Here is a 22914-nt window from a genome sequence, read left to right as displayed (position 1 = left end):
GAACCAGTCACACTAACTGGCATCGCTGAGCGTTACAGAAGTGGTGGAATCTCTGCCAGGGGACATAATCCAAGCCTTTCTTACAGGCGCGAACGATCAATCAAAAATGAAAAAAGTCATTGTCAATGAAACGCAAAGAATAAAATAGAATAAACAACATTTTTCGTCCTGATGTCTCTTTTCACGTATTAGACCCCAAATTTAATCGCATCTTATGTTCATGCAAAGAATCAGCTTGTACAGTTTAAAGCCCTAATTGCAGGGTAATTTTTCCTTATTTACAAGGAGGCATTGGTATCCGAGTAAGACATAACTGTGGCGGTAAAATATACATACTATTATATACAAAGGAGTGTAAGCTTATATATCTCACACCGCTTGTACCTCACAAGTAGTAATTGTTTACAGAAAAAGAAATCAGGTAGGAGGTAAAAGAATATATCTGCAGTTATCAATTAATGATGGATGAGGCCTTTTAGTAAATATAAAAGTCGTTGACCTATAAAATACTTCTTTGTAAGTTCTAAATGAAAAGCGAAATGTCGATAGAGTGTTTGGAATCTGTAAATTGTCTGCCGTATTGTCTTGTCCATAATATACACACTTTGATATAAACAACTATTAACTCGCTGTTGATGAATCATAACAAAATCGCAGTTCGTTTTGTGATGTTATATGTTTCCGGCGATGAGCAAATCCGCCGTAATTGAGTAGGCGTACCAACACCAGGTTAGGGATAATCACCTCCCAACAACAGCCCATTTCATGTACAACTTATTACATTACCGTTAACTTTCCTTCCGTGTAATTTTGAATTATTGAATATCATCAGGATTTCATGGGAATTAACTTGTTTGTGTTTAATTTTGGTATAGTTAGTGCTTGCTAGTGATACACGTCGGGCACCTTTAATATATATGATATAGACCTCTCTCGTCTGATTAGTGAAGTGTTACCACAGCTGTGTGTACCAACCCTGCAGGGCTAGCAGCGCGCAGCTGTACTGTTTGAAGTGAGCTGAGCTTCAACTTGCAATTGGCAAAGTGGCATTCTGCCCAGTAACGTACATCGTTTTTAGCAAATACTAAATTCATATGTAGTGTGCTTTTCATTTCTTAATACCTCTTTGTCTTTATGACGAAATGAACAAGGCGACTCTGTTTGAACAGATGACCGATGGCAGCACTAATTACAGAAGGCCATACTCGCTTGGCTTTGAATTCCTTTCTCGTTGCCTTACTTCTTACAGAGTAAAGGTTTGCCATGTACAATGCCATCTCGTGAATAGACATAAGTCGAATTCTGTCATTAAAATCACATCAAACATTTCACAAATGGTAATTCAGTGGTAATTGGATGAACACAGTGGTATTGCTTAGTGAATATTTTTGCCGTGTTTGTAACCGGTGCTGGGATAGAGACTGCCCTGAATTAACGTTATTTGTATGTAGTACACGTTCGTAGGTCTATACAAAATCGGCCTACATCTGTGTTCAATCAGGAGGGTTACGGAAGCTTCTTCTGCTTCCGACTCATTGGCGTTATGGTGCATACGTGAAAAAATGTCGGTGATTTATTTCCTATAAGTCGGCATTCTTTTATGAGGGGACTTGAGTAGATGATTATTACCTATGCGTTGTTTTCTATTATTTTCTACTTATTCCCAATAATTTATAATTCTGCAGAAAAAAAACCCTAAATCACCAAGACTACAGAAATGTTTTCTTTGTATCGGGAACTGTTATCTAAAAAAAAAGACAAAAATGAAACAAAATAAGAAGGTTCTCTGTCATTTAGAAACCTGACATAATATCCATGAAATAACGCACAAGCTTCGGAAACTAATGTTCCCTTACCATGTTGATAAACTGAATACCATTTGCATTTGTGACTCCTCTGGTCGGGTTCATATTTCAACTTTCAAGAATGCAATCCTCAGTAGTTCGTACAGCTTAATCTATACACTTGTAGGTTTCGTTGCAATCTTTGTGTCAGTGTATGATTTTAAGACAAACATTGAAAAAGAAGACTACCTCGGAATATCGGATGGTTTTATACATTCGACGCCTACATGTGCATTTCCGTACTAATGGCGTACCAATAAAAACATCATTGGTGGTGAAACATTCAACATACCTTCCACAGCGTTTCCTTCATAACACATCTGGACCTCGTGACGTCCTCCGGCCACGGGGCTGTACTCCACACGGATGGACCCATCAGCGTTGTCCTTAATTTCTGGTCTTAGACCTGAAGGTACTGTCGCCATTTTGTGCTGAAATAAAAAATAATTACTTTAACGACTTATTTAGAAATTATACACCACATTACATACTAAACATTCTATTCATAGCTAATTAGTGTTGTTCATGCTAAAAATTCTCGTTATATCAAATAACAATCGCAATTAACCATGCTAATTAGTGCATATTTATTACTGTCTGCTTACATAAAACTCGGTCAAGATATTCTGAATTCCAAACTTCTTTTCCAGCTGTAACTAATTCATACAACTTTTTTGTCCTTGTGTTTAGAGTCAGTGTACCTTTGTCAAACCGGTCGGAGTCTGGTAGAACCCATGCAAATATAAAATGTTGACTGGTATCTAGTACAACACCATGTATCTTAGTAACTAGATATACGTTATCTTACTGTTAGCTCATTCATTAACAATATAGTAGGCGTTGTTTTTATACGGTTTCCGTCATGTTCATGTTATTGCAACATACCCCGACATTAGTTAACTGTATTACGTCTGAAACGTACACATGAGAGTTACATAATTCAATTACGCGTTGATGCGTATATCTGTTTGGAGCAAAGCAATGACTTAGGTAGGTGGGCGGTTTTAGAAATGTATTTCAGTTTGCGGGAATATTGTTTATGCGTATGGCAATACATCTACCACTTAGATGTAGTTGCGAAAGCAATTGTCAAATGGTAGTCAAATATTATCGTCGCCAGGTTCTCGGCATAGCTACTTCATATGAAGAAATATTCTGATACTCACACATAACACATGAAAAGAATTTTTAATACAAAATTTTATTGAACACAGCATTCCGCCTCAACGACATTTATGTATGAGCAAATTTTGGAACGAAATGAAAATGAGAGAAACTCGGAAAAGAGGGGGCTACAGGAAAGACTAGGTGATTATGAGAAACTGATCCTTATATCGAAATATCCCTCACCACATGTTGCACTATGATGTCCAGGGAGATAGATACCAGTTAATAAATGAAACAGGGTCTAGAAAGCGACGTAAAGATATTTTCGATTGAAACCGTTCAGACAAAATGAAGTTACATTAAAGACAGGTGTATCGTGCCTTTTTTAAAGTAAAAAAGCACCAGCGTGTTTAAAAAATAAAAATCAGGAAAACGATACATGAAAGGACTTCAGGAGAACGTTCTATGGTCGCTTTCATGTTCTTATACTTAAATATAATTGTTCCGTATTCTTGTGCGATATAAAATTAGGTGTATTTGATTTGCTCGTTAGTATATCCCGTGGTTCCTTTGTTAAAACCCTGGTTCTCATATGAGAACGTGTCGTTAATTACTTACATTGACCGTTATTTATATACTGGGCATCGTGTATGAAGCAGAAGACGCTTACTCTTCCAATACACCGGGTCGGATTTTCTTTTTCACATGTCTCAGTGTAAAATTGTTCTTATTTTGCCCGTAATTCGTCATTTAGGATCGTGATATAAGAGTCTGTTGACATAGCTATGTTTTCTTTTGATTTTCGACTGAAATAAGAAAATACACCTCTTCAATTCGAACTACAGTGTTTGACAGAAATCTTATCAAATACTCGACCACTACATTTTCAACATCAATGGAATCGCGTCCTATTGTAAGGAAGTGCCGATTACTGTCTCTCTTAATCGCACCTAAATATATCAGACAATTCTTCAAACATTTGTTTATATGCGTATTTGTCCCTCAAAAAAACTTTGTAAAGAAAAACTATGTCATTGTTGGTGGGAAACTGTTTCAAATCTAAGACTGATTCAACAGATCACTGGAAATGAGATGATTGCCAGTATACAGTACGATTTTGTTGGATTGAAAAAGCTTGACTTTTGCCCGGGTCGTTGTAAGAGGGTGGTGTTTACACTACAAACGACTACGTAATTTATGTCCATCGGGCACATTATATAGCATAATGCATTTTGTGCTCACGTCTCGGAAGACGCGATGGCCAAATACTATTCTATTTCGGTCAGCACAAGTATGTGTTGGTAACTATGGAAGCGTGTATATTCGTTAAAAGCTAGAACTTTGACGTATTACAAGGGATTGATATGCGGATAGTTAAGGGTAATCTAGCAGCGCCCCTGCCTGGCTCCCACGAACACCTGGGCAGCAAAACCTTTCTATGATAAACGCAAACAGCTTAGAATATTTTCAGCTAAGTAAGTATAGAAAGGTTAATCATATCGAGGATTTTAATATCTTGTCTATACACAAATATGTGTGGAATGGACAGACTACTGGGTGTTACTTGTTTGGCCATATAAGCAACTGGCGATTATGTTTTGCAGGACTTTAGGAATTTCAGCAGTAAAACATGTTCTCATCAAACATCTCCATGTCGTAGTAAGTGTAAGCCTTATGTGTTGCTGGTAAGTAATTCCCTTCAAATGCGAAGATCTAGAATGATTTATATCATTACAAATAACATTAAAAATCGCATTTTTTTGAAAAGACGGAAAAGGAAGTGCTATATATGATAACAGACAGAATGTTGAGAGTGACGGCGGTAACAGGCACGACGTTAACAAGTCTGACAGGACCCAGAGTGCTTTAGTCAACATGTTGACGGCGCCTTTTTAACATCACCAGTGGCTGCTCAGATGAAAACGTCGTTTCAATTTAAAATCATAAATAGCAGACTTCGTACGAGTTGTTTTTGTGTATTTCACTAAAATGGCTACCCCAAAATAGAGTTTTAAATCAAGCCTTCATTAGTGGGATTGATATCCAATGGTTATACGTCTGCGCACATCAACCACACGTGACTTCCCCAATCAGACATGTGATGTTCATTCTAACGCTAATATATCTTTTTTACAAACCGAAGATATAGCTGTTTGAATCATTTCCAACATGTTTATTACGATTGTAGAAAATAATGAATGTAACGTGAAAACTGCTAAGTATCCATTTCTAAAGAGCTCGAGTGCAGAGTAGCCAAAATCGTACTTATCTCAGTCCCAAGTGTTATTGCTTGTTATTAGTAAATTAATGGTAACTTCTAATTACCGATAATAGAAACATATGTTATAAGAAGACTGTAATTGTTTCAACCTCATTTTACGAATTCAAAACTTTCACAGCAACATCGAATGCATATTTGATATTAACATCTATAGAATATTGCATTAATAGGCAAAGGTGGCTTACATTCATTCAGAGGTTGGGCTTGATAACAAAAAAACCATAGGGAAAATTTTTTTATCTATTACAAAGAGGAAATGATACATGCTGGTTTCTTTGATTCACGGGTGTGGTCCGAAAATATGACATTCCAAAAGGACAATGTTCGGAAACATGACATTTCAAAAGGACAAGGTTTGGAATCAAACAATCTTATCGGTAAACTTTAAACTGAAAACAAAGGTGTTTTATCAGGACCATTTTGATGAAGTCAGAGTAAAATTTCTGTTGTAGAACAGCATGTCTCCAGAACAGTTTTTAATTATTCAACCTATTCAGAATTAGACATTGTTTGGAGGTGGGGTCACACTTTGTACATCTAATAACACGTCGATGAATGGAGAGAAATGTTAGGACCAAGTTTTAATAATCAAACTTTTTAAAACCAGTATATGTGAACATGCGTAATCATACTAGTATCGTTTGGGCCACGTCCTACTCATACAGACACACGCGTGTGTTATAAACCTATAGGAAAGCATACGATAGCACCGAGACAGTCAAATCGTCATAAACACATCTCTGTTGCAGAAATCTGGCAATGAAGCGTATCGTTTAGTAGGGAATATGTTGATATAGGCATCAATAAAAAGAAACAGTTGCCGACACACTAGAATGTGAAGTACATCGGATAGCTTCTGTATTTGTACACTTTACGTGTAAATAAAAGAAAGGTGTACTAATGTTTGCCCGAACTAATTGAACTGTATATCTTTACGTCATTCTTAAAATTACTTCACTCTTCTTGGTGTCAATGATGATGATGATGATGATGATGATGATGATTGTACAATCATATAAAGTAATGGGGGTTTCACAGAGAACTCGAGAACTATTAAATTTACAATATTTCTGATATATTATTCCCAATACCATAGTGATAGCCGATATATACTTACAATATGTAAATAGTGTTGATGTATTAAAGAGGAGGACATTGAGGACTGCGTGTATAAGGCCCAGGCTGGTGTAGTATTACACCGAGGCACTGGCCTTATACAGATATATGGGATCTCACACGGAACTTGTCAGTCGGATTTATCGCTCGTCCTGACAAACACCGACAAGATCTCCCTCATACTTCTGAATACATACACGTCAACCTACACAAACATTGTTTGTTCCTCCTTCCGTACACATAAACAGCTGCCCTGTGTTCTATCCTAATACCTCTACAACTGGTTTCTCTCCCCCGCTCTAAATATCTACCCTATAGAGTCTATACACAAATGCATATTGTCTATGGCCTGTCCTAAATCCTCCACCTTGACGTTACCTCCATAACTACAGCCAGTTTCTCAGTTACACTAGACACAAATAACTGCTGTCTGGGCTGGACCGTCTGTCATACAACATCACTAAATAAACCCATGTAACCCCATGTACCCAATACCTAACTTCCCTCGGGAACTTTAAAGTCAGCCTACATTAGAAACTTTTCATTTGCAACTACCAAACATTGCCATCTACAATTAGAAATTAGTAGAAATCATCTCTTATATCAAATAGTATTGATTTCTTTATGATCATGAACGTTTAACAGGAGGACTTGTGTACATTTGTTACTTTCAATATACCGGTATACAACGTCTTTTTCGACCGACACATATCTGGCTTATTTGAAGAAATACAATAATACATTTACTAACTGTTATGATATGCTATCGAAATGTTGATGTGGTCGTGAAATGGAAACAAGGCGTCGAAAAACAAAAAAACAAAATTGATAGAGTAACATTTACATGGTCTCGTGGAAAAACAGATGCTACTCTGTACCAACAAACGATATTATGGAGTACAGAAATAATTGATCAAAGCCGAGCGCCTTTGTCTATATTCATTTCTGCATAATATTTATTTCTCGTTACGTAATATACCCTAATGCACACTCATCTTTCTGTGTGATTTCCTAACTGAAGTATTGATACAGGTAATTTGGCAAAAGTATTGAAAAGTACAAAAATAAAGGGAGAAGTTAAAAAAAGATCAAAGAAATGTTATGAATTACATTTTCTTGCTGACAGAAGTTGCAATAAAGAAAAAAACATGCTACAGAAACGTCTCGCTAAATGACAAAAACATCGAAAGTTACAGACACAAAGTTTCCTGAGGATATTAAAAGTCCTATCCCTTCATTGGTATGCATAAACACAAACATACTGATGACGTAATCAAAACATTTTTAACCAGAAAAATAACTGCATCAGATAAAAATGTGAAACAAACTGAAAGTAAAAATAATAAAGCCTGGTGATGGGAATTAAGGTAAATATTGTTTGACAATAGTAAATGCAATCAATATTTGCACTTTAATTACATGTACATTGTATATTAGTAAATCATGACACTTGACGACAATTCCGGTAGAGAAAGTAAAAATCTTTCCTTTTGAAATTAGTTAACTTAAGCTGTATTGTCTTCATCAGAGCCAAATATTGATTTAACTACCCTAGTGTAACACATTACGTATACATTTACTCAGTTAATGAAACCTGTCTGATAAATGTCTTCAGTTATATACTGTCCACCACACTGTTTCTAGAATATTAATATTATGCATAGATTCATTCGTGTTAGGATCTTGGATGTAACTTTCAAATTAGGTGGAGAAAAGAATTTAACTACCTAATTACTAACAAAAGTTAGTTGTCGGTACCAAAATATCATGGGGTCTTCATTTAAACCTAGTATGTACACGTTTCAATATTTCCTTACAAGTACTCTTTCGTGTCCTCAAAGATAACTATTTCCACAATATCCCTCATCATTTTTCTCTACCCACAGACACTTACTACCGACCTCCCCATCTGTTGGTACAAACAAGAATCTTAGTGGACCCCTGTATGTTATTCTCTCTTCGCCAACCGTTTGCTGTCTCAATCGACCATACCCAGACGGAGCCAGGAACCATCTAAAATCAAGACTGTTCCTAATCAGCTGCCTATGTTTACGTAAAGCTAGAATGTGCAGTGTTTTCCAGAGGAAATCGTGAAATACCTGACCAGTTCCCTATGTACAGAATATCATCTTAAATCAGTTTGACTTTAAACCACACTTCAACTTGCCACCTTTCACTACCGGTAATTTACATCCCTTCAGCAATCTCCAGTTTGCATAATACTGTCTATGGTTATTGCCAGCTTTAGACTTTTATTATGCCAAAAGCTATATTAAACGATATCTGTCAAACTCTTAATGGAAAACGTGGTGTCGGGTAAAGTGTATAAAGCTGTAATGTACTTGTTTTATCATAGACAAAAGATTGAAAACAAAATTATGATAGACATCTGCTACAGCGTAAAACAAAAGTTTTTATCATATTGATGCAATTTATAACAATCCCCCCACGAACGCCTAGTAATCAAACGGTAGAGAATCGCGTGTTTCCAGTTAGGATATTGCCATATGTTATATAGCTTGGTCATTTCAGGATCGTTAAGAGGCTGTCAATAAGTCAGAGGTCCTAATGGTGGCAATAAAAATCCTTAGTACTAATCGTTCAAACGGCTATTAACCCAAGTCTCTCCAAAGTATCTATAGTAACGTCCAAGGTGTCTCTAATCACAAAGATGGCCACGAAATTTCCAAGAATGGCAAAAAGACTCGATTAAAATAGTTTAGAAACATTGGAATTTCGATCTCTGCACTTCTGGCTGTCTAGTCTGACGCTCACTGGTTGAGGTAATTCTTTAATGTTACAAGTCTTACAGGATAAATCATAGGATGACGAACATACAACACGACTTTTACAATCAAAATATTATCAATGTTTAGAACAAAATAAGAAAAGGCTCTACATGATATTTTACGTATTGTCTATCAATAGAGACAAACACTGTCGATGATCACTTGGCATTCCAGTATCTTACAAACCTAGTGCCGGTAGGTGCGGCGAACTTATTGACGATCTGCCTAACGTGTGTATGTTTGATATAAACTTGCGATCATTGAACAGATGGTGAAATACACGAACTAACTTTGTTAGGGGAAGCTTTAATGTCATGCTCCGTCATCCACACCACTAAGTACTGAATATGGTTCCGCTTTACGTCTAAGGCTTATAATTAGTTTCTACCCCAAGTGCTAGAAAGGTACTTTGAAGTACATGTTCCAACAAAAGCATTACATGCAGAAAATGACTTGGTTTTTTCTGTACGTCACTCTGTAGCAAGATAAATGACTGTGGTATGTACTGTAGCGTTATGTAATAGCGTTACTCTTTCTCGGTTCATTTTTAATGTAAAAAAATCACAATAGTTTCACGCCTACCGATACAATACATTCCACAACAGTATAACGCCTTCAGCCGTAACACACTCCTCACTCACAACACGCCTATGCCAGGAACAAATTACAAATTAGCATAACGAACACCATGACATCATGCATGCAGAAGGAAGGAAGACGTGCCACAATGCCATATGGCATCACACCTACGGAAGGAACACGTGCCACATCGGCACCAGGCTTACGACAGCAACACAACCAACATGTAGATTTTGTACAATGGTATTTTGACTACGGAAGGAATACACGCCATAATGGCATCATTACTACTGCAGGAACACACATACCACAGTGGCATCAAGCCAAGTGAAGAAACGCACGCATTACTGACAGCATGACTACGGAAGGTAAACATGCCACTGTGGCATCATGCCTACTGCAGGAACACACATACCACAGTGGCATCATGCCTACTAAAGGAACGCATGCAAAAATGGCATCGTGATCATGGAAGGAACACATGCCGTAATGGCATCATGCCTGCTGCAGGAGCACACATACCACAGTGGCATCACGCCAACTGAAGAAACGCACGTAACGATGACAGCATGTCTACAAAAGGAACTCATGTCAAAATGGCATTGTGCTCATGGAAGAACCACACGCCAAAATGGCATAAAACCTACAGAATACACACAATGTACAGTGACATACTGAAAGATTATATTCCATGAAAGTATCACACCTACACACAACACAATCGCATCTTGTCTATAGAAGGAACACACGCCAAATGGCATAACACCTACCGAATACACACAATCTTCCACGAAAGCATCACACCTACACACAACACAATCGCATCTTGTCTATAGAAGGAACACACGCCACAGCGCATCTTTGCATAACATTACGTTTGTTGAAAACAATTTATCATAGTATCACCCCTAACGAAGAAGCACTCTTCACAAAAGCATCACACTTAATTAAGGGAACACTCTCTATAATAGGATCACCCTTCATAAAGGAATACTATCTACAATAGAATCACATCTAAAGGAGGAACATATGCCGCTATCTATATATTCTTATATATCAATATGATTCAACTTTATGTTGGCAAGTCACGTGTGAAGAAATATGTATATATCCTCAAACATGAAAGTGAGGGACTACGTAATTACTTGCCGTCGTGCTTATATTGTATTAAATTCCTCGGTTTAATTGAACAGATTTGGACTTGTTGTCTTATTGACAGTTATGATTGATGTACAACGTTGGTGACATACCACTGGAGAGATACTTTCATGTATGTAGGAGTTAGTACATGTAGGATAGCGAGAAGTCCTGATTGACATTAAGACTACCTAACATGATGACTATATTGCGACATAGTTGCAGTACATCGCCATGGTGTTCACGTGTTGACGAGTGGTATATGACGTGAATGACTTTTTTTTATTGACATAACCATTGTCACAAACAAGATTCCACTCACCCCGCGCCCCGTATTATTACTTATTAATTCACTGCATCACCACGGACATGTTAATGATGAGTGGATATGATGAGATATTGAGGGTGGGCCCTCTTGACATGGGGAATCTTACAGGGAGTACAAGCGAGTTGCCGTAACTATGTCGTCAGACACATGATAAATGGCAGCTATAGCTACAGGCACGCGCCTATCACGTCGGGGCGTGCCTCATCAGTTGAATTTTGTAAAGTGTCTAAGAAACTTCATGTACTGGTAGAGTGGAGATATTTGTTTTATTACAGAGGTTTTAGTCGGAATTAAAACTATATACTAATATAATAACCGAACTTGTGCCAATTTGAGTTTACAGATATCATCACAAGGCGGTAGCGGTAACCCGAGCTACTGTTACTGGTGCCGACCTGCTTCCGCATACATTCACACCGCGAGAGATGAACCAGACAGACCGACAGAACGAGAAGAAACTGGATATAGAGAAAACAAAATAAGGGATGCATGAACTTATCACTTGATACCGATTGAAAACCACGTAGAGAGAAACAAATAGAGACAAATGTTGGGAAACCGTTTGATGTGTTTAAAACGAGTCACTAGGCGTTCTATGTAGCGAGCTTACATCAGGTCCACTGTTAAAGTTGAATCATATTTTGTTGATGATAAAGACATTCCCTAAAAGTTCCTGATGCGTAAATAGTTTTTTTTAAAGATAGAACACAGTGATGAGCACAGTGTGTGTGACGTCACACATATGGAAGAGGAGGAATGCTTCAGTTTAGTTTAATTACCCAAATGTAGATCGCTGATAAAATGGCTCAGTAAAAACATTATACGTGTTACAAAGCGTCAGTGAGTTTCACTAAGGCATGGCCACATTTTTTCTAGTACTGCACTCAATGCTGTAAGCGGTTACCCTCTGTATCTATCTGGAGTGGTATACTAGCACTGTGGTAACATCATTAACCCATTAGTGCCCTCTCATTAACCCGGCAATATCGTTCTCATTAACCCACCACTGTCTTCTCACTAACCCATCACTATCCTTTCGCTAACCCATCACTATCTTCTCACTAACCCATCACTATCTTCTCACTGACCCACCACTATCTTCTCACTAACCCATCACTATCTTCTCACTAACCCATCACTATCTTCTCACTGACCCACCACTATCTTCTCACTAACCCATCACTATCTTCTCACTGACCCACCACTATCTTCTCACTAACCCATCACTATCCTTTCGCTAACCCATCACTATCTTCTCACTAACCCATCACTATCTTCTCACTGACCCACCACTATCTTCTCACTAACCCATCACTATCTTCTCACTAACCCATCACTATCCTTTCGCTAACCCATCACTATCTTCTCACTGACCCACCACTATCTTCTCACTAACCCATCACTATCTTCTCACTGACCCATCACTATCTTCTCACTAACCCATCACTATCTTCTCACTGACCCACCACTATCTTCTCACTAACCCATCACTATCTTCTCACTAACCCATCACTATCTTCTCACTAACCCACCACTATCTTCTCACTAACCCATCACTATCTTCTCACTGACCCATCACTATCTTCTCACTAACCCATCACTATCTTCTCACTAACCCATCACTATCTTCTTACTAACCCATCACTATCCTTTCACTCATTCATCAATGTCCACTTTCTAATCCATCAGTATCATCTTGCTTACATATCAGTAACCCACCAGAACCTCTCTTGAAAACCCATCACAACCCTCTTGCTAACCCATAAGAACCTTTCTTGAAAACCCATCACAGCCCTCTTCATAACCCATCAGAACCTCTCTTGAAAACCCATCACCGCCCTCTTGCAAACATCATTACAGCCTCTTTATTCCATCAGTACTTTCTCGTTTACCAATCAATTTCCTACCCACTAGCCCATTAGTACCCTCACGTTCACCATCAGCACCCTCATGGTACCCCTTGTTCTATTCATTCAGTACACCATGTTCAGAAAATAAACCTGAAGGTTAAATTTCCTTTTGGTACCCCAGTGAAGTATAAAGATGATTAAATGCAAGTAAACCTTGACCTTTAACTACTGCCTTGCACATTTGCCAAGATTTGGAGATGATACTCCCGAGAGTTAATTATGCAAGTCTTTGCCGGTTACTCGTAACTCTAACATGATGTAAGTGTAATTAACTTAAACACTTTTTATCTTTATAAGATATTTCAGCCATGACAATGTCCACGAAGCAGACCCGTGTAGTTAAGGCTAGGGCGCCAGTATTGTACATTGTATGTTGTAATATACGTATCAGAACCCTTCTATATCCACAAACGTATATTTTTTTTCAAAACGCCATATCATATACATACAACCGTGAAGGTGAGCTTATCTCTGTAACGAAACATCTATGCTGGACTCCCCTTCAACCTTATCTACCAGAAGCAGAGAAAAGCTATACCAATAAACATATTTTTGGAGAAGTTACCAATAGTCACGTGCTCCAATAGATTCAAATGATATGTATTTATCACTGGACACTTTGCCGAAAAGAAATTCCATTCCTGAAATCCTTAAGTGATGTCGTCGCTATACTTTATATTGTATGTAATTTATAAGATGTCGGCTTAATATAATAGTGTAATAAATTGATGTTACAAAAACTTATAGGCCTAAGTGGTCATTCCGCTTACCTTTGGAGTGGCTAAAGTCTACTGCCTGGTACCTGCGCCGTCCACTGGTGTGCACGTTGTGAGAAGCTACTAAGGCTACCAGGTATTCACTCAATGCTAATAGCTGTAATGATGGCAATGTGCGAGTTATCAAAGTAACATATCGTTATACTGGTCCTACCCGGTCTTCGCCTGTGTCGCCCCCCGCACAGTGTCAATACCAGTACCTACACCTTTACCAACACAGTGGTGAGCTGCCGGGCACTTCTTTACCCTCCCTACCGATCGACTCATCCTTCAAGTTGCCATGGATACCTTGTACCAAATTTCGCTTGCGTTAGATAAATCAAGATGGGGGAATACCATACATTATCTTCAAATGCTTCTCCCACTCAACTCCTGGCAAATCATTTACACGACCACTACAAACTTTAACCCTAAACTTAAACATATCAGGGGTCTATTGAAATCTTGTTATGCATTTCTTTGAGGGACTACTTTTTCAAGCGGAACCATGGTTTGGTGTGATTGGATACGAATGATGCGATAAAAAGGTACAAACATATACTGCAAGCTGTTTAGAAAACATGCATGCCAAGAGAAATAAATGAGACTTTGTACAGAGTCAAAGGAACACGGTTGTGGAGGGGTGAGACTAACTCGTTTGGACGTGAACGAGAGTGCCTTGGCTAGAATAGAATTCTACGTGTAACGTTCGTGCCAAAGTGCATGCAAAAACGACCTTGTCAGGCCTTTCTAATAAAAAAGGTTTTGAAAGCATTTTAAAGGTATTATAGAATGAAATGATGTAATACTAAACAAATGTTTCACGGACCACATATTTCTACCATAGTCAGCATCATCTACTAGTTCTCATGGGTTTACATCTCTGTATCCAAATCAGTACCCCAGATTCGAGTATATATTTAAGTCCCTTGATTGTTCCATACTTAATATCACTAGAGCGTTTTAGTTTTTGTTCTTTTTTTTATTTAACGACTACAATAAAACAGTTTATCTTTAATGATATTTAAATAACCCACGCTTAAGTACATGGCTCACAATGAACAATTAAAACTACTTGTAGAAACTTTATTATATCCATTGCCATGTTAAATCGGTGGTCAAGATATTGAGTACAGATTTTAAACAATATGCCACTGTTCTCTCGTAATTAGTGCTAATTATAGCGTTGTTAAATCATTGTTCTTTGTGTGTAAGGCAAATAAAAAAGAATGCCGTGAATAAATAGGCTTTTCTATCATGATAAATGAATAGATGTACCAAATGTAATTCTCCGTAAAATTTCAGCTTAATAGCACCACTGAGGATTAGTGTAACAACATCAAATTCCCTACTAGTGTACAAGATAACATTTACTCCACCAAGACCGGAAGGACGGGGGATTTTTTTTTTTTTTCAAAAGAAACAGAAACATCGCTTAAAAGTACAAATGACGTCATCCTCTTGTTATTCTCATCCTATCTTGAGTCCTCCATATTTAGACTTGTCACCACGTAAATAAATAGTTTTGATTATCAAGTGAAATTCTGGCTTTATGTTACCTAGGGATAGTGATGCCGTATTTGGTCTGTCACATTTGGTTTGTGATACTTATCCGTAAGATAAATTCACGCGCAAATAACTGGCTCGTTAATAATCCACGTAAATACTTATAACTTATATAAATTCATAACAAATTACATCTCATTGTGGACTTTGTATGACGGACGATAGGACATACAGTAGGGAGAGGGATTACAGTATTATCCTGGATTATAGAGCACGTTCTGAGATAGAATCTGGCGCTTGCTATAGAAAGACATAATCCAGTTATCGTTAGCTCTGTGAGAACATTGTTATACAAAAATCAACAGACAAATGGACTATTGTTACGTAACCAAAGCGACGCGTGCTGATGGACGGCCCGATAAGATCCCAGATCAAACAGGGAGAGCAAACACTCAGTTCAAGAGATTTCGTTTTATTTCTAATGTACGTTAACAAGATGCAGACGGCGGTTGACTTCAAGAGTGGCGGGAAGTCAGCACGCGGTTCATGGTTTACGTTACAGAAATTAGGTCTTTGCTTATGGACGGTCCGGTCAAGGAGCAATGATGGTTAGAATAAACAAAACTCACTCAATACAACAGTTTATTAGGGCTGGAGAGATTCGTGGTGTGATGTATTTGTTATCTGCCTAATGAGCTGTAAACCTGGTTTGCAGAGTCACGGTACGTTTACAGTCTTATAGATTGGTAAGGGGATGGCCACTCATTTTCTGAACATGAGAGATATGATCTTTTTTTTATGAAATGTTCAGTTAAACAATCGCTCTATACAGCAATATGTCCGACAGGTGGAATTAATGGTAGTATCTGTTAGTTTATGCACCTGCTGCATTGTGTACAATTTATAAACGGAGGGATGTTGTCTGTAATCAACTTAATAAATATTTTGACAAAGTATTTGTAGCGCTGTTGGCATATTACTTAAGTTTTAAGTAAAGATACGAAAAATATGTAATTCATTTCCAGATGCTTTAATATCGAAAAGAACAACTGTGTAACACAGTTTAAAGGATGTGGGATAAACACTTCCTCGTGTTGGCATGATATTGTAATTCCCTGTCTATCAAAACACACACTCCTACAAACAAACAAACGGGAAAACCCGAAACTCGTTTCTTAAACCAGTTACGATAAGATGAAAACAAAGAAATAACTACCGAACAAGAGATTTTTTAAATCATGTAGGGAAACAATTTCTTTCGTTTCGATCAAATAATTCTGAGAAACGATATTGTAATAAATGTTCATAAAAATTTGTTGAGATAATATTCCTCATAGCAAAACCAAGAAGGATCTGTAAGCATAGAAAATTAGAAAAACTGACCAGCTTTATATCATTGTTTTTCAAAACCCCATTAGCATTCCAAATAATATATCCATGCGCACGCACATTAATTTACAATCTATGAATATTTTAGTTGTAACAATTGCGTAGTCCGTAATTTTGTCGTAAAGGTAGCAGATAGGAGTCGGTACTGGAATTGAAAATATTGAAATGATTTTGCTATAAAAGGGCATGTGTTTTAATTTATTCAATTTACCATGAAAACATTGTTTCAAACCTTATTTAAATGAGCTTATCCGTTGGAACGACTTCTGAAATATTGTACAAAGTTGGAAGTGGTCTTAGGAAAATTAAACGTTTCTTTACGGCATGTACAAATGTAAAAAAGTTGAAAGGCACTAGGACTTAACCAACCCAATCTTACATTACAAGCATATTTTGTATTCCTACAACTTCATATTTGATATCAACGACAGTCTTTCTCCACACCTATGTAGAATTAAAATTTCCTCCTATGCTACCGAGTTAGGTAATTATAAATGATTGTACGTTATTGAGAGTTAGTCAATTAATGACCTGAACTTTATCACAGCTGTCCTTCAAGGACTCGTTAGTGTTATAAAAGTTTAGAAGTCTGAGAAGAAGTAGCAAAATACAGATTCAGGCCACACTGACTATAAAACTATAAAAAAATATTTCGTTATTTACTTTATGATTTCAATACATCGTCAGGTAAGTTAGCCATAATAATTGTACATTAGTAACAAGATGGAAGGAACTATTCACCTGGTGCTCCTTTTAGGCTTTGTTTAAAAACACAGTATGAAAAGAGAGAAAAAACGGTCAAACACGTAATAAACATGTAATACACATGTATATGTACACTTCTGGTAGCAAATACAACAATGAAAGTACAGAAATGTCATCAAAATCTTCCTACAGACTCGAATTCGACAAAACAAGGTCAAAATCAGAACAGATGAGAATTTAATGAGAGACCATTGAAAAGGTGGAACAAAACCAGTAATTCACATGTATACATATATCTGTGTTGTTTTGTTTATGTTCCGATCTCAATAGTTTTATCGTTTAATGTTACAATTTTGTGAACACATTTATTTTTAACATATAAAGAACTAGAGAGTCTGGGTCATGTTATTTTAAAGTTTCTTCACTTTAGGTGTTTCCCTGCACTAAGTCTTTCAACATACAGTACGATAAGGATTTTGTTTCTCCGTGTTTAAAAGACAGTCATTTTAATTAGATCAAGTGTTTCCCGAAAGTGTTGATATGTAACGACTCCCAACTTTTGTGGAAATATGCTAAAGGATTTAGGGAACAATACATGTATACGATTTGAGCAATTGTAGAAGCGAAGTTTCCACCTTCGTGCCTACAAACCAACAGCGTTCTTAAAATTTAAATGTCATCCTTTAAAGGCAAGACGTACTTGTTTATGTAAGCATCAGCTGTGCACTGTGACCTACAGAGGTGTGAGCTATATAGAATATATACATTGTATATTTCAAACATCTCAGTAATCGGCACAAACGCGAGTCATCGGTACAAACACGTGGGTTCGGAATGATTTGAAAGGCTACTAATCTCCTGTGGATCATCACGTTGGTTAACCCCGCTGCGTGGTACAAGAAGGCTTGGTGTGACTGTATTGCATCGTAATTTCACATCACAATAGTATTACAGATATATTTCTAGGATACACCGGAAACCCTTTATTAACTGTTGCACAAAAATGCCTGTTTAGAAGAAGAATAAATGACGTCATGGTGTAGGGTTCCTTAATTCCATGATGGAACCACTGACATTTACAACTTTTACGTTTATAATCTATAATGATAAACACAAATTTCTAATGCTTCAGATCATATCGTCCCGATATCTCATTAGCGTATGAGCGATACATGAAGTTCTGCCAGTCCCACCACAACTCTTGTTCCTTTCCGAGAATTCTTGTCGAGTTTACCACGTCTAGTCTGATCCTCAACAGTAGAGGAATGTGCACACCTGCAGTGCATACAAACACAGGGAATGCTGTCCTGCGAGCATTACAAGGCTGTTCCTGATCGCTGTCAAATCGTGTATATCAGCAAAGGGCCTGTGTTTATTGAGGAAGTATTGAGTACACATCTGTGGAGTTATTCTTATGTCTGTAAACGTATTCCAATGTATCTTGTCCTTAATTGTATGCATCAGTTATATATCACATCTTATAATACTTTATCAAACTGGTATCATCGAGGCCATCGCAGGAAAGCAAGAGTTCCGCTCGTGTCACGTCACGAAGATAATTGGGTCCTGGTTCTGCCTTACCATGAATAAAAATCATGTTTTTCATTAGGGATATTATTTTACAATACTAGTTGCCAGAAACCATCCACATTTATCCGCCACCCGTTTGAAAAATAGAAAACAAGTGTACAATGTCTAACCATCAGCTGTTGATCAAATAAAAGGGGTGGGCTTTAGTATTACATCGTATGAACATGAAGGTCACCATACATATCGTGTGTTAGATTTTTTCTACATTAAACCTTTCATGCCTGCATAGTCTGTCGGTAACAATAACATCCCTTCACGTTCACTTCGTACAGTCTACCACCGCAATATCTCAATCTTTTCCGCAATAACAAATAAATGGTATCCTCGCTTTGAAATTGTTCCGAAACTAAAATAACCTCCTGAAAAAGTTAGTAACATTGGAACTGTAGACTGTCTGGGAACAGTTAGTAACATTGGAACTATAGTGTGTCTTGGGATAGTTAGTAACATTGAAACTGTACTCTGTCTGGGAACAGTTAGTAACATTGAAACTGTACTCTGTCTTGGAACAGTTAGTAACATTGAACTGTAGTGTGTCTGGGAACAGTTAGTAACATTGGAACTATAGTGTGTCTGGGGATAGTTAGTAACATTGGAACTATAGTGTGCCTGGGGTCAGTTAGTAACATTGTAACATTGGAACTGTAACATTGAAACTTCCTGGTGATAGTTGTAACATTAGTAACATTGGAACTGTAGTCTGTCTGGGGACAGTTAGTAATATTGGAACTATAGTGTGTCTGGGACAGTTAGTAACATTGTAACTATAGTATGTCGAGGGATAGTTAGTAACATTGGAACTATAGTGTGTCTGGGGACAGTTAGTAACATTGTAACTATAGTATGTCGAGGGATAGGTAGTAACATTGGTACTGTACTCTGTCTGGGGACAAATACTAACACTGGAACTGTAGTGTGTCTGGGGATAGTTAGTAACATTGGAACTATAGTGTGCCTGGGGACAGTTAGTAACATTGGAATTATAGTGTGTCTGGGGACAGTTAGTAACATTGGAACTATAGTGTGTCTGGGGTCAGTTAGTAACATTGGTACTGTACTCTGTCTGGGGACAAATACTAACACTGGAACTGTAGTGTGTCTGGGGATAGTTAGTAACATTGGAACTGTAGTCTGTTTGGGGACAGTTAGTAACATTGGAACTATAGTGTGCCTGGGGACAGTTAGTAACATTGGAATTATAGTGTGTCTGGGGATAGTTAGTAACATTGGAATTATAGTGTGTCTGGGGACAGTTAGTAATATTGGAACTATAGTGTGTCTGGTACAGTTAGTAACATTGTAACTATAGTATGTCGAGGGATAGTTAGTAACATTGGAACTATAGTGTGTCATTGGAACTATAGTGTGTCTAGGGACAGTTAGTAACATTGGAACTATAGTGTGTCTGGGGACAGTTAGTAACATTGTAACTATAGTATGTCGAGGGATAGTTAGTAACATTGGAACTATAGTGTGTCTGGGGACAGTTAGTAACATTGTAATTATGGTATGTCGAGGGATAGGTAGTAACATTGGAACGATAGTGTGTCTAGGGACAGTTAGTAACATTGGAACTATAGTGTGTCTGGGGACAGTTAGTAACATGGTAATTATAGTATGTCGAGGGATAGGTAGTAGCATTGGAACTATAGTGTGTCTGGGGACAGTTAGTAACATTGTAACTATAGAGTGTTTGTGAACAGTTAGTAACAATTGACCTGTAGTTTGTCTGGGACAGTAAGTAACATCGGAACTATAGTTTGTCTGGGGACAGTTAGTAACACTGGAACTATAGTGTGTCTGGGGAAAGCTAGTAACATTGGCACTGTATTCTGTCTTTGGACAGTTAGTAACTATGGAACTGTAGTGCGTCTGAAAGCACTTAGTAACATTGGAACTGTACTCTGTCTGTGGACAGTTAGTAACATTGGAACAGTAGTGTTACTGGGGACATTTAGTAACATTGGAACTATAGTGTGTCTGGGAGCAGTTGGTAACGTTAAAACTGTAGTCTATTTCGTGACAGTTAAAAGAATTGGACAACATCCTTGCAGCTAAGGAGCTCTAAAAAGAATATGGCTACCCCAACTGACAGACAGCTACAGAATGTTACATCATAATGACATTAATCAGTCTATGGACAGACATTTAAAAACGTACGGACAGTCTAGTGACAGAGAGCTGAAGGTGTATTGACTTTATTCAGTCTAGGAGCAAACATTGCAAGCATAGACTGTTGTCAGTAAATGGACAGACAGTTACAAAAATACGGACTGTGGTCAGTCTAAAGACAGACAGTGACAAACATACAGAGTGCAGTCAGACTGTAAACAGACATACACAAATATAAGGACTGTAGACAGTCAAGGGACAGACAGCTACAAACTACAAACATACGGAGTGTTGTCAGTCTATAGACAGACAGTGACAAACATACAGACTGCAGTCAGTCTGTAAACAGATATACACAAATATGCGGACTGTAGACACTCAAGGTACAGAGAGTTACAAACATACGGACTGTTGTCAGTCTATAGACAGACAGTTACAAAAATACGGACTGTGGTCAGTCTATAGACAGACAGTTACAAACATACGGACTGTAGACACTCAAGGGACAGACAGTTACAAAAATACGGAAATGTGGTCAGTCTATAGACAGACAGTGACAAACATACAGACTGCAGTCAGTCTGTAAACAGACATACACAAATATACGGACTGTGGTCAGTCTATGGACATTCAGTTACAAACATTAAGAATATAGTCAGTTTAGGGACACAGAGCTAAAGGCATGCTGACTGAAGTCAATATAGGGCATACAGCATACGGACTGTTGTCAGTCTATAGACATACAGTTACAAACATACGGACTGTTGTCAGTCTAGGGACGGACATCTACAAACACACGGGCTGTAGGAAGAGTTAAAATTACGACAGTAGAAATCCTAGTGAACGAAATATACAATTATGGCCGTATAAATATTTTTAATCAATGTAGATGACTTTGGCCAACAGTAGAGAGTTACATAAACGACGTTTTGTCGCCCATTCAAGTATAGGAACTAGTAACAAATTGAATGGTTGTCGGATTGTATTTATTGTTAAAATAAATGCAATTTTAGTGACAGAAAATGAATTATGTATGCATTTTTATTTTATTCTAAATCATTATCATAATTATGACATTCTTAACGGTCCGTCAACACATGAAAGGTCATTAGGGCCATCAACCGGTAAAACACACAGCCAAAGGAAATAACATTAAATAAACCAAAAGGTAAAAGACAAAATCATCGTGTCTATTTGATCAAGTATCGTGTATAAAACATTTCCTTATCTGATTATTTACTAGAAGAGATCTTTAGGATTGTAACTATCAAAGTAATTACGTAAATCTACAATGCGTTTTAATCTCGGGCGATTTGCAAAGCGTTAAAGTAACATAGGTTAACGTGGCGCCATAATGACGTCATATTGTCTAAAATGTATCTATACTCCTATGAAGACCACCAGATTAACACCGAGTTAATGGGAAATCTGATTTGAAACATAAATAACAAGCGTCAAATGTATTTTGTGCCAAATTATGGCTTTTTTCCCTTCCGTAATGCACGATCTATTTGAGCGGAAAAGGAAACTGCTATTCGCCAACTTCCGGAGAGTAGTTTTACATCATGTAAATATTCTCTGACCATTGTGTGACTCTATTAAATCGTTTTCTTTGTGTAATATGGAGATAACAATAATATTTATGAGTAGTACGAGATCAGGAAAACTACTTGTAACATGCTAACGACATTCAACAACATGTCGAACAGTGCGTGAACTTACCGGGGATGTCTGGTATTGCGCCAGTAGAGATGGGTTCGTGTTCC

The 22914-nt window shown here is 37.5% G+C and overlaps 1 protein-coding gene across 2 annotated transcripts in view; it reads right to left on the bottom strand.

Moving 5' to 3' along the window:
- Nucleotides 1-14114, bottom strand: part of LOC132545681 (filamin-A-like) — a 33674-nt gene extending 19560 nt beyond the window's left edge. The window contains exons 1-2 of one of the 2 annotated variants that reach the window (XM_060209369.1): nucleotides 13862-14114; nucleotides 2137-2275 (exon numbers count right to left, since the gene is read on the bottom strand). In XM_060209369.1, coding sequence (XP_060065352.1) covers nucleotides 2137-2269 — 133 coding nt within the window. In that variant the 5' untranslated portion in view covers nucleotides 2270-2275; nucleotides 13862-14114. The remainder of the gene's footprint in view (nucleotides 1-2136; nucleotides 2276-13861) is intronic. The other variant, XM_060209370.1, reaches the window with a different exon arrangement.
- Nucleotides 14115-22914: the final 8800 nt, after the last annotated feature.

Source organism: Ylistrum balloti, unplaced genomic scaffold (genome assembly GCF_031769215.1).
Source record: "Ylistrum balloti isolate Yb309-2 unplaced genomic scaffold, AGI_CSIRO_Ybal_v1 Utg369852, whole genome shotgun sequence".
Classification (NCBI taxonomy): domain Eukaryota; kingdom Metazoa; phylum Mollusca; class Bivalvia; order Pectinida; family Pectinidae; genus Ylistrum; species Ylistrum balloti.
The sequence above is the reverse complement of the archived record's forward strand: the minus strand, read 5'-3'. Positions and strand labels throughout refer to the sequence as shown.